At 45.4% G+C, this 17,354-nt stretch overlaps 1 protein-coding gene across 1 annotated transcript in view; it reads right to left on the bottom strand.

Annotated features, from left to right (window-relative positions):
• Nucleotides 1–16,344, bottom strand: part of LOC137439093 (collagen alpha-1(XIV) chain) — a 173,449-nt gene extending 157,105 nt beyond the window's left edge. Inside the window, exons 1-2 of the mRNA XM_068134790.2 lie at nt 16,270–16,344; nt 13,517–13,592 (exon numbers count right to left, since the gene is read on the bottom strand). Of these exons, the coding sequence (XP_067990891.2) occupies nt 13,517–13,583 (67 nt within the window). The 5' untranslated portion in view covers nt 13,584–13,592; nt 16,270–16,344. The remainder of the gene's footprint in view (nt 1–13,516; nt 13,593–16,269) is intronic.
• Between the last annotated feature and the right edge of the window lie 1,010 nt (nt 16,345–17,354).

Raw genomic sequence — 17,354 nt, 5'->3', positions numbered from 1 at the left:
CGTTTAGCATTACTTAGACATGTTAAATAAGGAGGTGTATAAGACTGCATCAATGCCGCTAAACTTAAGGAATTTTTTATACGACCTTTAAAATCAATATTTTATTTCAATTTAATTATAAACTTGTTCCTAATAGTATTCTTCATTTTCTACCCACCTCCACCAATCCTGATCGGTTGACAACTCAATGAAAGACTTATGAAGGTGTTGACTCTACAACTCAGATTACATATGAATACAATCAATCTTTCAAAACTACAACCTACTTGTATATTATTGATAAACCTACACACAATGTATTGCATAATAAAAAGCTATATGGCATTACACAAACATTTATCAACACCCGAGCAAGTTGCTTTAAACAGTGCTCAGCCTCGCCCCAGTGTTGACGAGCTTGTCTTAAGGGCGCAATTAGTGGAAACATTAAATATATATATATTTTTTGTATACAGAATCGAGGCTCGTGAAAGAGCTAACATTTATCACCAAAAAAATAAATCAAACAGACAAACAAAATATATAAAAAGAGGGAGCGGTAGACAAGATGGGGAGAGAAGGGGAAGCACACATACACAACATTTGAGAGCAGGGACATCGGGAGATGTGTGGGAGGGAGAGGGCTTGGGGGGAGGAGGCGTGGGAAGGGGGAGGGAGGTGGGAGAAGTATAAAACACAAGGACACCAAGGACTTCCAGGAAAGAAGTTGGTATTTCAAAAAAGTGGATTTGGGGTGAAATTAGCGGGGGTAGAAAAGATCAAGGTTTTGGATGGGGGAAGATAAGAGATGGCGGTGAACAGCTGTTTTAAAGACATGGAGGGAGAAGTGGAATTGAAGAGAGTGAGGGAGTTTGTTCCAGAGGCGGGAGAAAAGAGGAATGAAGGAGTGAAGGTGAGCAGAGAGTCTTGATTTTGGCAGTTTAAATTTAATTTAAATTAATTCAGATTAATTTATTTAATTAATTAATTTAAATTAATTAATTTAAATTTTGTTAAAATTTTGGCAGTCTTGATTTACATCTACCAAAACAGGGCAGATTTTTGCATGTAGTGGGAAAAATGCCCTTAAAAATAAAAAATTAATTGACCAGTTTTTTTTTTTGTCCAATCAACGTGAATCTCCACCAACTTTCAAAAGAGTATTGCTCATCCGCGTCAAGGTACAAAAAAGCATGCACTTCTGCATACGACGACATAAGCTCTATTAGAAAACAAAACAAAATGCTGCATCCAGTGTGGGGAATTCAAGCATGCGCAACATGAAAGAGAAAACGGCAGATTGTTCGAGAACAAGAGAAAATGCTACAAAGTTCTGCGAGATGGATTCTACACAACAGGGTGTTTGGAGAAAGCAGTCGGAGCTGGTAAGATCTGGCGAGAGATGAAGAGAGTTCATGCCAACTTTTAATTGCTTTCGTATTCTGTACTTCTTCATGTCGGTCCATGTGCTGAACTGGTTGAAGGCCTAAAGTAGTTCCAGGCTCAGAATGTTCAACGATCATCAAGCATTCCATTACAGCTCCATCCGCAAGACTTTCATCTGCTGTTATGTCAGGATTTGTTTGCTGCCAACAGTCGGAACGCCATTGCAACTTCATCACAGGATCATTTTCTTCACCTTTCCAACGGTTCAATTTTACCCTCTTTCAAATAATTCGTGCACTATCCAATTTTGGCCGTTATATTAAATTTTATCTTCTTCTTTACTTATTTCCTGTATTTTGTATTAATCTATAATAACCGTTGTTAGTCCAAGAGGATGTTGCACAGGTAGCGCATTTACCTGTGAGCTCTGGAGCCTGGGTTTGATTTCCGACCTGACTGTAAACTGTTGGATTTGTGCTTCACATGGAGGGTGGTGGGCCGACCCTGAGATGGACGTGGGTACCCAGTCTGCTAGCATTAGTCTGTGGATGCAAAAGGTCCTTCAATGTCTTAGACAAAGAGAAGGCGAGTTATCACTGGCACCCTGAAATAAATGACAAATTCCTGCCCAAATCATCTTCAGTCAAATGTCATGTCTGACCAGACGGTTCATGGACCGAACACTTTTCCTGGCTAACCTCACAACGAAGTGGGAATAATAGGAGGAGGAGGAGGAGTAGGAGGAGGAGTAGTAGGAGGAGGAGGAGGAGGAGGAGTAGGAGGAGGAGGAGTAGTAGGAGGTGTAGTAGGAGGAGTAGGAGGAGGAGTAGTAGGAGGAGGAGTAGTAGGAGGAGGAGTAGGAGGAGGAGTAGTAGTAGTAGGAGGAGGAGGAGGAGGAGTAGGAGGAGTAGTAGGAGGAGTAGTAGGAGTAGTAGTAGGAGGAGGAGTAGTAGTAGTAGGAGGAGGAGGAGGAGGAGGAGGTAGTATTATAGTAGTAGTAGTAGTAGTAGTAGTAGTGCTTTTGTTGGAAAGGTTACAGAGATTTGCGTTCAGAGCTCATGCAAGCTCAGGCAAACATATGTTCCCAGTTTAATGTCGCTCAATTCCTCATCTCTGCAAGTCCATGGTTTGAACTACAGTAGACAAGGTAGAGCATTTTGAAGAGAAAGCACTACCAAGACAGATAAGGGGAAGGTAAAAGAACGCCAAAGAACACCAAAAAAAAGAACGCCAAAGAACACCAAAAAGAATGCCAAATAACACATTTATACAAATAAGAGCAAAATATCTTGTGGGGAGACCGTACAAAGTGCATCATTTATAGTCCAGGTTTCCTTAAACTTTTGAACAGTGTTACTATATTCTGCCGCCTTGTACTCCGAAATAATGCGTGAGCGTATTAAGCCCTTCAGACATACAGAACTGTGTTCCACCACATCTTTCTCAATTTTTGCCTTCCTGGTTTTATATATTGCCATTTTTGCACAGGCTAAAATAAAGTTAACAAGGAGATCTCGTGACTTGCTTAGTTTCTTTACCGGGTGCCCGATGATAAAAAGTGTTGGAGAGAAGTGAAGCCAGAAGCGCAAGAGAAGATTTTTCATCAGTAAGAACACTGGTTCAAGACGGTGGCATTGAAGGTATATGTGAAATATAGTTTCCCTTTCACCACAAAAGCAGCAATCCTCTGAGACGTTAGTGAAGTGCCGCATCATAGATCCAGAGCTCAGTGCACCATGTAGCAACCTCCAACTTAAGTCTGCCATCATTCTTGGCGTTGGGTAGAGATAGAGTGAATCCCAACGTGGATGAACAGTCGAAGGAAGTGGAAGAATCTCACGCCAGGGAGTATCCAGTCGGGTTGCAAGAGCTATATAATGGAGCGAGTGGATCACTAGCAGGTATATATTTTTCCTTGATAGCCCACAGAACGACATTTCCACTGTGCCAGGGGTCTTACTCATATTGTTTGCAGGTATTGGCTGAGAGAGCTCGCAACATCGTGGTCGGATTTTAAAATCCATGGAGTTACCGATGGACATCTGTCCAGATCCATCACCCTCTTTGGGATTCTCTAGATATTCCAGACAATCGGGAGGCAAGGAGCTTTTGACCTCTTCAAGTATCCTGGAGGGGATCCTGATTGTCCTCAGGCCCATTTTCGCTGCGAGTTCCTTGGGTAAAAGCGTTCTCTTACCATCGTTCAGAAGGTCTCCCACTGTGGATATGCTACCAGCTAAGAGGCTCCTTCTTACTGAAAAGGAAGCCAGAGTTGGGCCCTGTAGAAGAGGGTTGAGAATGAGTGGTTCTTCTAACAGGTCCTTGCCTGGATAAGGAACTGTTCTTTGTACGTCGACTACATTCCAAGCCTTCAGCATTTCTTGATAAAAAGGAGGCAATGTAGCACTAGACAGGCTCCGAGATGTAATGATGAAAAGATTCCTTTTGTACCCAAGATTGAGCACTTTGCTGAAGAAGTATGATGCCAGTGAGCACCATTGCGGTGCAGGGTTCAGATGTAGGTAACGTTGTATGGTCTTCAGCCTGGATGCGTGGTAGTGGCTTCGAAGGCAGGGAAAAGACTGTCCACCTTCTGAAAAAGGCAAGCTCAGAATGCCCAGGGAAACCCAGTGTTTACCATTCCAAAAGTAGTCCAGTAGCTTCCTCTGCATCTTAACCAGAAACTCCTCTGGAGTGCTTATGCAAGAGAGCCTGAATACTAACTTCGGAATTATAAACTGTTTAATAAGGAGTGTTTTTCCCCTCAGAGACAGGACTTTTAGTAGTCCACTCCAGTCTCTCAACTTTGCTTCGATCTTGTCCCCTAAAGTGTTCCAGTTAATGAGTGGTGAGGACCCATGGGAAGTGGATAAGTGCACCCCCAAATATTTGAGCTCATTGCGACTCCAGGTCAATTTCTGAAAAAGTGTTGGTAACTCCTTTACCTGCATTTGTCCAATTAGAAGCCCCGAGCTTTTCCTCCAATTGATTGTAGCAGACGATGCTGCTGAATAGACCTGCTGACAATCATAAACTATTTGCATATCCCTTGCATTACTGGCAAACACGAGAACATCATCTGCATATGCAGAAAGTTTGAGGTTGACCGTGTTGTGTGGCACCACAATGCCAGTTAGCCTTCTTCTCATCAAACAAAGGAAGGGTTCGATACATAGGGAATTTAATTGGCCGGACAGGGGACATCCTTGTCTTATTCCTCTCTCAAATGGAAAGGGCGCGAGCAAGAAACCGTTGACTTTGACTAGGCATTCTGCCGACATGTACAACGTCTGAATCATGCCTACAAATCTCCTCCCCAACCCAAATGTTAGCAAGGTTTCAAACAGATACTCATGGTTCATCTGGTCAAAGGCTTTCTCCTGATCCAAGGAAAGAAATCCGACTTGAGTCCGAGTCATGTCCGCATACTGTATCAGGTCTCTGACAAGGGATATGTTGTCATGTATTGTCCTGCCTGGAATGGCATAAGATTGGTCCGGGCTGACTAATTTTGTCAGGACTGGTCCGAGACGGAGTGACAACATTTTAGCCATGACCTTGTAATCCACACACAGCAGAGACACAGGGCGGTAATTCTTCAAGTCTCTCAAGTCACCCTCCTTGGGAATCAAGACCAGCATCGCTCGAAGCCAAGAAAGGGGCATTATACCTGTATCACATGCTTCCTGAGCTACGCTTAGGTAATCAGGTCCAACCAAGTCCCATACTTTTGTATAGAATTCACATGATAAGCCATCCATGCCAGGGGCTTTATCTCTTGATAGGCTGTGCAGGGCGGTTTTCAATTCTTCCAGAGATAATGGAGTCTCCAGCTGCTCCCGGTCTTCTACAGAGGCTTCAGGAAGACTACTCCACAAAGTGCCACCTGCACCTGCATCTGTGCTCTTACCCGAATACAGCTGAGCGTAAAAGGCTCTAATTCGTTTTTGAACACCCTCAGAGCCATTGAGCAAGAGACCATCTTCTGCGAGAACACTCGCTATAGCCCTGAATTGACCTTTGCGTTTTTCCACCCCTTTGAGATAATTCAGGACATATTCATCCTCAGAAATAAACTGCAAACGAGAGCGCACATATGCCCCTCGTGCCTTCACACGACTACATGCTTTAAGGGTGCTCTTTTTTTCTTGGTATGCCTGCAGTTCAGTAGAGGTAAGTGTGGCCCGGTGCTTCTCAAGGTGCAGCAGTTCCTCTTCCAGTCTTTTGATCCCTAACCCAAGTGTTTTGCTCGATCCATACGAGTATTCCTGACACAGCAATTTCAATCGTACCTTGCCTACATCCCACCAGAATCCAAGTGAGCAAAAATCTCCCTTTTTATTCCTCCAGGCTTGCCAAAAATTCAAAAAGATTGACAAAAAGGCTTCATCCTGACTTAAAGCATTGTTCAGGTGCCACAAGCCAGGGCCTCGCCTTGTTTCCGCCAGGGAAAACTTGATCCAGGCCAAGTTGTGATCTGTGAAATGGGCAACTTTTATGCCGGAGTCACTGACACTCTTACACCAACGGTGAGACACGTAAATTCTATCGAGCCGGGATTGTGATATATGACCACCTCTGATACTCGTATACGTGAATGTTCTGTCTGTGGGGTGTTGTATGTGCCAAGTATCCCTCAAGTTTAACAGTGTTATGGTTTGTTGTAATATTCTTACAGAGGGATTATGCGGCTCCTGACCTATTCGATCAAGGGAGGGGTTTAGAGTGCAATTAAAGTCTCCTCCAAGAATTACACACTCTTCACCAGGCAAGGTGAGCATGAATCTCTGCAACCGGTTGAAGAAAATCCCCCTTGCAACTCCTACACAAGGTGCATAAATGTTGACGAAATTGACAACAAATTCTTCAAACTTTGCTTTTATATGTAGCAACCGCCCCACACTGGCTTCCTTTACGACAAGTATTTCAGGTTTCCTCTTTGGTGAAAAGAGGGTAGCCACTCCACAAGATGTGTCCGTTAGGTGACTGAAAAAGGCCAAGCCTTCCCATTGGTTTTCCCATCGGGATGCAGCCTCTGGGGTCGTGTGGGTTTCCTGCAAAAAGGTTACTTCAAGTTTTTCCTTCACACAGAATGACAATACCTGGTGCACACGGAATGCATCCTTACAGCCATTGACATTCAATTATCCTATTCGTAAGTTTGATGTCATTATTGTATTGAGAGTTTTGTTTCTGTGAAATTCATCCTCCTAAACGAATTTATATTCAGGCCCGTAACTCAACAACTTTGCTAGAAACTTCCTGACTCGGGCTTGTTCGGCCGAGCCTGAAGTCTTTGTTTTATGTCCCTCTCTCCTTAGTGCATACAAGGAATGCACTAGCAAGTCATAATCTTTCCACCGTTTCAGCGCATTTTCCACTTTCTTCCTGCTATGCAAGCTTTGTTCCAGGAACTCGAGTATCTCCTGGCTGGGAATGTAGGAATGGCGTCCTGCCGGTAGGTCTGTCTCTAAACCAGTCAGTGACCCTTGATAGTCTTCCCCATCACCAATACTTCCCCATCATCATCGCTGTCTGGAGGTTCAAGATCCTTCTCCTTTGGTGTACTTGTACAATGTGTCAAGTCTTCTGCCATGTCGTCTCTCAAGGCTGACTTGGCATAATCTTCTGGCGCAGAGGAACGCCCCTTTCGCTCTGATGCGGCGGACGTTGCTACACCTGTGGGAATGGATGCCTCCTCCTCAGTTGGTATAGGAGATCCAACCTTTTGGGGTCGTAAAATAGAGATGTGCTCAACTATTCCCCTTTCTGCGCCAACAGTGAGTGAAGTGACATCACCTGAGATGTCGGTCAGTGCCAGCAACTTTATTGATGCTTGTGTGTCTGGTTCCCTCTCTCTGTCTGTCCCACCGATGAATGCTACTTCAGAATCCTTTGAAACTTCGGTGTTAATCCTTCGGTTCAGAACTGCTCTTGTAGATGTTTCAATCCCTGGTTTATTTTGAAGCTTCGTTGCAGTTGTTATTATTGGATGCATTTTCTCAGGAGCCAACATCACAGTATCGTTTGGCCCTGTCAAGTCAGATACCTCTAGGTTGTTTGTCTTTACCGTGCTGGGTTTACTACCTGACGGTCTCCCTTCCTGTTCATTCTTCAAACTGTCTTTGGGTGGATCTGAGAGAGAAGACTCTCCATATCCTGTCGTTTGATGAATAGTTTCCTCTTCTTCTTCTTCTTCTTCCATTTCTTCAGATTGGGTTACCACTCTTTTCTCCTTCAGAATACTAGGCATTACAAATCCCTTTGACACATTACTTCCCGTGTCATCCTCAATTGTACCAGGGTGTTCCGTCGTCCCATCCTCTGCGGGTTCTGATTTCCTCTTCTGTGCTCTCTTTGCCTTCCCTGCTCCCACTGCCTGCCATTGATTTATGGCAGCAGAAGAGTTGGGATGAGAAGCTGGTATAGAACTTTCTTGAGGGTCCACTGCCCTCGAGCACAAAGGAGCAACCGCCTCTCTTAGGTTACCTACAGTGACGCTGGGATCCTCTCGAGGCTGATCTGGACGTTGAGGAGCTGCAACCTCTTTAATGATGGTGGGGCAGTCTGCTCTCCTGTGATCCTTCGCTTTGCATACAAAACAACGGGGTTCGTTTGTCATTTAAAACACCCTGTAATTCTTTCCGTCAAAAGGAATAACAAACGACCCCTCACATTCAGCCTCCTTTCCCAATTCAATGGATACTTGTCTTTTAAAAGACCAGACATGTTGTAGGGAGGGCTCATGACAGCCCAAAGACACAGGCTTGATGGGTGATCTCAACACTCCCAGTCGTTCCAGGAAAGGCACCACGACATTGTCAGGCACGTAAGGAGGTATATTAGATATAATTATCCTTGTACCAAGACTTGAGAGCGGCTCGACTTGTACAAAGAGTCCTCCCACACTAATCCCTTTCTCAATGGCTTTGTTTGCTGCAGCCTCTGAGTTTAGAAAGAACACAGCTTGTCCATACATTTTCGAGGCTGCAACTATCGTTGCTGGATCAACCACACTAGCGAGTGCGTTCACATAGGCCTCTATTTGGGTGATTTGTCCCAACTCGCATTTCACCCCGTGCTTCCTTGTTAATGCCTTAAACGGGTGGGCAGGGCGGTTCCCACCTGCACCAGAGGTAGTAGCGGCCATTTTTGCCCACGTACCATCCAGAGGCATGATTGCTATTAACGGTATATTTCCCGTCAAATGAAAATGGGAAAAAAATATATCAATGAGCTCGTTCGCGAGCTTCTGCTTATTTTAGCACGACCGTACCGGTATGCTAATGATTTGCTCAAAAGGATAAACAAACACGCGTTGAGCAAATAACTTATCGGCTTAATCGCCAAAACTATGCAAATTTAGCACAGAAAGTCAAGGGTCATTAAGCAAAAACAAGGAAGTCAAACAGTTTGTGATACGCCACAAATCGGGCGCGGCAAATCTAGTCCCACACGGGTGCGGCCGCACGCCGCGGCTAGGCCCGAACACAAAGGGCTAATAACTCAAACGGGACGTCAAAGTAAAGTAACAAAATGAACCAACTCGGTTCAAATAACCCAAATAAACCAAAAATACAAACGAAAACGGAAGAGGGTGAGATGGAAATGTCGAAAATAGCACGGCTCGAGGAGCAGCAAAATGGCGTGGCGTGGCGTGGCGTAGTAGTAGTAGTAGTAATAATAAAAACTAGAACTGCCACTTTAAAACTGCTGGCAGTGATGACCGGTTTACTCGCACCCACTTTTGATACAACCCCACTTTTCATACAACCCCACTTTTGATACAACCCCACTTTCATTGGACATGCTTTGACACAACCCCCTTGGATACAACCCCGACACACACACACACACACATACATACACACACACACATCCCCCTTACCCCCACCACACCCCTCCCCCCAAATGCACACCCCTCTAAACACACACACACACACACCAACCCCCCCCCCCGCCTACACACACACACACACACACACACACACACACACAGCCCTCCTTCCTCCACACGCACACCCCAACACCCTCCAACCTCCACACACACACATATCCACCCCCCCGCCCCCCACACCCACACACACACACACACACACACACAAACACGCGCACACCCCTCCCCCCACACGCACACACATATCCAGACAAACGCACATCCCCCTCCCCCCACCCCCCAAGACACATCCCCCAAACACATCCCCCGACACACGACCCCCCCCCCCCCACACACACATCCCCACACACACAGACATTCCCCCTACCCCCCACCCACATACACACACACAAACACATGCACACATCCCCCCAACCCCCAACACACAAACACACACCCCACCCTAACACACACACATGCATACATCCCCCCACCCCCAACACACACACACACACACACACACACACACACACACACACACACACCCCTAACACAAACACACGCACACATCCCCCCACCCCCCCAACCCTAACACACATGCACACACACAAACACCCCCACACCCCTCCCCCCACATGCACACCCCTCCACATGTACACACACACACACACCCCCCACCTCGACACATACACACCCCCCCTACACACACACACACACCCCACCCCCAACACACACACATATCCACACACACACACACACACACACACACACACACACACACACACACAAACACGCACACACCCTCCCCCCACACGCACACACATATCCAGACAAACGCACATCCCCCTCCCCCCACCCCCCAAGACACATCCCCCACACACATCCCCCGACACACAACCCCCCCCCCCCCCACACACACATCCCGACACACACACATTCCCCCTACCCCCCACCCACACACACACACACACAAACACATGCAATCATCCCCCCACCACAACCCCAAACACACACACACACACACACACACATATCCCCCCTACCCCCTCCCACACACACACACACACCCCTCCCCCCACATGCACACCCCTCCAAACACACACACACACACCCACACACACATCCCTACCCCCCCCCCCCCACACACACATCCCTCGCCCCACACACACACACACATCCCCCCTACACACACATCCCCCCTACACACACACACACACACACACACACACACACACACACACACACACACACACACACACACACACACACACACACACACACACACACACACACACATCCCCCCTACCCCCACCCACACCCCTCCCCCCAAACACACACACACACACACACACACACACCAACCCCCCCCCCCCCCCCCCCCCCACCGACACACACACATCCCTCCACCCCCCCACACACACACACATCCCCCCTACACACACACACACACACACACACACACACACCCCACCCCCAACATACACACACAGACACATCCACACACACACACACAAACACACAAACACACGCACACCCCTCCCCCCACACGCACACACATATCCAGACAAACGCACATCCCCCTCCCCCCACCCCCCAAGACACATCCCCCACACACATCCCCCGACACACAACCCCACCGCCCCCCCCACCCCCCACACACACACACATCCCCACCCACATCCCCACCCACAAACACATGCACACATCCCCCCACCCCAACCCCCAACACACACACACACACACACACACACACACACACACACACACACACACACACACACACACACACACACACACACACACACACACACACACACACACACACCCCACCCTAACACACACACAAACACACGCATACATCCCCCCACCCCCAACACACATGCACACACACAAACACCCCCACACCCCTCCCCCCACATGCACACCCCTCCACACGTACATACACACACACACCCCCCACCCCATCCATTAAAAAAATATATTTTCGTTTAATGAACGATATCTGCCACCCGTCGAAGAACGTCCTGCCGTGGCATGACGTCGTCCGTGGCCCGTGCCGTATGTCAGCGGAAGAACGAAGTATCAGGTCGATCGAACTTGGTCAAATTTTTCATGATTGTCACCAAATTTGTTGTGGTATTTTGTTAACTCATCCGAGGCAATACGACAATCGAAATCCGATTTGAAATCGGAGCCAAATTGACGCCGTAAGGTGTGCCTGCACGTGTGGATATTTTACCTGTGGAAGAATCACTTTGGAAATGCGACCCATTTAAAATGTTAGATTTTGAATAACTTCATCATTTTAAATCGGATTTCCACAAAATAAAGGTCACCATTGCTTGCAAATACCTCTCTTTCTCCTTAAAATTGAAGACAGGATGAACTTCAGAGCGAGAAATAAGCCGAGGCGGCGGAGAGTTTTACAATGTTATTTTCCAATGTGAATGACAATATCGTGTAGTTTTATGAAAATTCATCAGAATTTGCCCAGATTTGTTGCATTCGAATGTTAACACCCTCCAGCGACTGCCAAATCCGAAGACAATTTAATTTCGAGCTACCCTTAGCTCGTGAGGTGGTTATGTCACATGGCCTGGTCCAAAAAAAGTGTTGTGGTTCTTCTTCTTCAGGCAATAACAACTTCTAGTTTCCAGACCGTACATCCAATCATCTTGAGATTTTGCACACTTGTTACTCTTCATGTCTTCTACTACAGTATGAAGTTTCACATCGATCAATATAGCGATTCAAGAGATATCCATTTAAAAAAATAAAATTTTCGTTTAATTAACGATATCTGCCAAACCACGTGACCTATCGCAAATTCTAAAATGACATTTTAGTAGACTGACATGCTGAACAGATCTGTGAATTTTTTCCTCGATTGGATCAAAAATGAGGGAGGAGCTAGGTTTTAAAGGTTCATGCTTAAAAACGTCATAACTCTGAAACCATGTGTCGGATGATGTCGTGCTCGCTGACTTTTTTGTTCGTCATGGGTATGCGATTCTGCTTGCAAAGTTTCGCCTCGATCTGTTCAGCCGTTGCAGAGAAAAAGGGGTTTTCGTGTTTTCACGAAAAACAATATGGCGGCCGAACCACGTGACCTGCGATGTCATAATTACCATAAAAATATTCTACCGACCGAGTCCCTCCTATGATGAAAATTTTATCTCAATCGGCCCTATTATTGCAGAGAAAATGTTTTTTAAAGGAAATTAAAACTTAAAATGGCAATAGCACTGGGAGACGTGACCTGGAAGGAAAAATGGTGTGTTTCTTCTTCTTTCAACAATAAAGACATAGCTTCGAGACCGTACATCCAAGCATCTTGAAATTTTGCACACTTGTTTCGCTTGATGAGAGCTACATTGCATTAAAAATTTAAGTCGATACATGCAGTGGTTCAAGAGTTACAAGCTTTTTAAAATTTAACTTCCATTATTTATTGCGGCCAAACCATGTGACTTATCAAAACGTCTCAAGTAACGATGAAACATCCCCCCATGAGGAACATGTTTTTAAAGTTTCCACTCGATATCTCCACAAATTATGGAGGTGATTCCATTTCTAGTTTGAGCTTTAAAACGTCATAACTCTGAAACCATGTGTCGGATGACGTCGTGCTCACTGACTTGTTTGTTCGTCATGGGTATGCGAATACGCATGCCAAGTTTGGGCTCGATCCGTTCAGCCGTTGCAGAGAAAAAGGGGTTTTTGTGTTTTTTCACGTAAAACAAGATGGCGACCGAACCATGTGACGTATGACTTCGAAATTTTTTGAAAACTGAGTTTTTTTTAACGAAGCATCTGGGAAAAAAATCCCATTTACGGGGAGAAAAGTTTTTGTTTGACGAATTCTAACCTCTTAAGGTTAGCATTTTTAATATACTCGATACACATGTCTTTTGTTCCCGTTGAAGAGTTCTTTAGAATGAGCCATTCCTCAAATTTTTCCATTGAGGCGTTTCGGAGATACAGAGGGGAAAAGTTGAATTTGTTTTACAAGATGGCGCCCATACCACGTGACCTTTGACGTCATAATTAGCATTATAAAATTCTAGGAGCCGAGACGATCATTTGATGAAAATTTCCTGTCAATCCGACCAGCGGTTGCTGAGAACATTAATTATGAAGTTTTCGGAGGTGCAAAATAGGGCGGAAGAATAATAAGAAAAACTCTAGCAGTAATATAATAGGTTACTCTCCATTTCATGGAGAGTAAACCTAATAACTTTTGTTCACGACCGTATAGACTATAGATGGTCTTACCCAGAGCAAGTGTATGTACAATGCACCACACCAACAGCAACAGGGGTAACAGAGCCAGGGCTTTCATGTCTGTTGTCTGTAGAGCACAAGTAATAAATTTGTATCATTCATTACAATCATCCTCACTGTGATCATTTATCTTTTTCATAAATAACATAGAATCACTGCTGTAATGTCGTTATTATTGTGCATAATAATCATTCAATCAAAGTATTTATTGCTTGTTTTGTATTATCATCAGAACTGATTGCTCATGATGCTCAGAACCCAGGTTTAACATACTGTATACCATACATGTTTAAACCCAAATAACATACATGTTCAAATCCTGCATAACACACATGTTCAAATCCCATATATACCATACATGTTCAAATCCTGCATAACACACATGTTCAAATCCCATATATACCATACATGTTCAAATCCCATACATGTTCGTCCCTCCGCTCAAAAAATGTGTTGGTGCTCATATCTCAAAGGCTATACATTGAAATTAGCTGAAACTTGGAATATACATCTGAAACTTAGAAAATTAATGTTTTATTTGGAGGGAGGAGGGAGTTGACCCCCCCCCCCAAAAACATTAATTTTCCAAGTTCCCCCCCAAAAATAAGTATTTGCTCTCTTCTTCGAAACGACAAACACAATTTTTATGAAATTTGGCCACAAGCTTCATATCTGATGCCCAAAAAAGGTGTATTAACCCCATCAAAATCTGAGCACATTAAAGTCGTTTACGGGGGAGGGGTGATTGACTCCCCCAAAATAGGTATTTGCTCTCTTCTCCGAAACTACACACACGATTTCAATGAAACTTGATCGCAACCTTCATCGCCCATGATGTACCGAAGTTTGTTCACGGCATTAAAATTTTTAGGGTCTGAGGGAGTCTGTGGGGGGTTTGAGTGACTGTTGCTCCTAAACCAGGTGAGTTTCAGGACCCTTGGTCCTATTTTTGCTTGGCTCATAGGGGCGATCCCCAAAAAGTTGGACATATAAAAATTTCGACTCCGGTAGTAATTCTTGGGGAAAATGCCAGGGGCATAGAAAAGGCCCCTTTATATGGTATGTGCCATGTGGCAAAGTATAGAAAAGAAGGTACATTCCATTGCTTGTAGAAAATGTCAAACAATACAAAATAAGGGACATTCAAAAAATCTCGTGTGCATGCTGAACTACCCTTGTGTTCTTAAGAGGAACCAGGTAATGCTCTAGAAAATCTCATATACAGGGGTGCCAATTTGATTCATGCACCTGCATGAATAATTAAATGTATTTTAATTGCCCGATGTAGGGCGCAAGAACAAGACACTAACAAACCCCAACAAGACACTAACAGGTTTTCTTTTTAAACTGTTGGATCTAAGGTGCACCTCTGATGGATTGACTGCCGGAGCTCCGCCACCGTGCACTCCGGCTGGACTACATCCCTGGAAACGGTTGATAAGGAACGGCTGGCTTGCCGAGGGATAGCGAGCTGATTGGTAATGGAACACACAACCGATAAACTTACTGCGCTCAACCATCGTGATGACGTCATTCGGCCAAATCAAAAGGTCAGCACTTTGGCGTTCCCAAAGTTCGTCGTCGGTTTGAGTTTTTCATTTCGTAAACGAAAAATCAAGCGGATTGGTAAAATATTTGCACCACAAGGTAAATCGGTAACAATCTGAACCAACATATAATTGGCATAATTGTTTCAGTTATGCCCTTCAGTTTCTCCCTCCCTTCAGTTTCTCTATGGCTACCCGTGCCAAAAGAAAACTTCAAGATGTGCATCAATGACTCTAATTACAACACGAGTGGTTCAGAACGAAAAAACGCCACAAAATATATGGTTCGGGTGGAACAAGGACTGGAAGAGACAATTTCAGCCAAATATTTCAGGAACTCTGCGTGGAACGTTCAAAAGACTTCACAAACTATGTAGAACGTCTCCAGAAAAGTGGAATGTCTCCCTTTCAGAAAAGTTTGGACGTTTGAAAACAGTATCGAGAAGAACAATACACATTGAGAGGTTAGTTTTCTGGAGACAATGAGGTCTTTTGGACCTTCCCTTTGGACCAGAAGGTCTTTTGGATGAGAGATCGCAAGGAGACAATGAGAACACTCGGGTTTTTCTGAGGATGTTCTGCTCCTCTCCCATTGGTTTTCTGCTCAAAACTGGTGGACGTGACCGACGGAAAGGTAAAATGCATTAAAACTATATCAGTTATGAAGTGGTCTGGAGGAGGCTGTTGGAACATCATCCAATGGAGCACCATGTATTATTAGGCCTACTTCCCCCTATATAACGTGCACTGATTGGCTCAAGTGCCATATTAAAACGAGCCACGCAGCTCACAGGACACCATAGTGTGCCCAATACATGGCTTGCCCCTTCATACAATTGTAACGACTGTGCTTTGTAACGTACCCAACATAACGGAATCCTATTGCGTGCAACATAACGGGAGCGCACAATTGCACGGAGCTCCTTATGCGGAGCGCGAGGAGACATCGAGACACGTGGACACAGACAATTGGGGGGCAGTCGGAGGGACAAGCGCACAATCATGAGCGCCGCTTCAAAGCAGCATCTGCCTTTACAGTACGAGCTCGGGAATATTGCAAACACGTGAGTAAACGATGCACAATGAGCAAGACAATATATGAAGTACATCATTATTCCATGCAGAACGACAGGGTTAGTCCAAACGTCCTTCTCGCCATGTTAAAGTCTCTGGTTGGAGGACACCGATCACTCGTACCTGGACTCGAGTCGAGGACAGACGCACTTTGGGACGAACGTCGGGTAGGCGAGCCCGGGTGGGGTTGGGCGAGGCCAGGAGGGGGAGTCCTGGATTAACGAAGGGATGGGTGGGGTGGAGGAGGGACCCGTGGTGTGTGAGAGACCAGGACTACAGCTGGACTGACATGGGCAGAGGACGCCTCCCAGCGTTAGCAACTGAACATTCTGAGCAAAACACTTCGACACGATCGGTTTCGTACACAGCGCTCTTCATTTACGAGGAACATCTTGAGCGCTCTGAACAGAAGGATGTGCATAGGATTGGTTAAACTTTGAGGGAGGATGATTAAAAGGTGAGTCATCTGTAAACCCTGATAGTTGAGGTTGTGCGAGTTTTAAAAGGCAGGAACTCACAGTCGTTCCTCACAGTTGAGGAACGATTCTGAAGATCCCTCGATCAACAAAAATCTTCATCCCAGTGTGAGCACTACCTTGATTAATTATAGATTTCTATGATTCACCGATCATAGATAATCATAGATTTCTTGCAGTGCGATTTGATAAAAAATGCAGACAGGAATCATTCTCTGCACCATTGATCCTCCCAAGACCATTGTTGCTCAACAGTGATATTTACCTCTGCCACTGAAGGTGGACAGAGGTTATATAGTATATATATTCACCCCTGATTGTGAGCGGGTTATTTAACAAATGTATGGACGGATTCTGCTGAAACTTGGCGTACAGGTTGGGTGTGCGACAAGGAAGAATCAATTTGATTTTGGTGAAGATCCGGATACAGATCCGCATAAGAGGATTTTAAAAATTTTATACAAGTGAATCCTCACCATTGAGTGATGGTGCCAAAAACAATATATAATACGAGCAGGAGTACCCGGCAATGCGGGGGGGGGGGGGGGGGGAGTGGGGAGACCAGGAGAGGGAGGGGTGAGGAAGGGAGTGGAAGGGGGAGAGGAGGGGAAGGTGAGGGGAATGCGGGGGGTGGGGGGGGGGGGGGGTGGATTTGACAGGCCCTTCCATTTTGGGGGAGGGGGGTGAAGGGAAGGAGGAAGAATTTTCCCATGCGTCAGAATTTTCCCAAGA

The sequence above is a fragment of the Myxine glutinosa genome, chromosome 13 (assembly GCF_964187855.1).
Source record: "Myxine glutinosa chromosome 13, kmMyxGlut1.1, whole genome shotgun sequence".
Lineage (NCBI taxonomy): Eukaryota > Metazoa > Chordata > Myxini > Myxiniformes > Myxinidae > Myxine > Myxine glutinosa.
The sequence above is the reverse complement of the archived record's forward strand: the minus strand, read 5'-3'. Positions and strand labels throughout refer to the sequence as shown.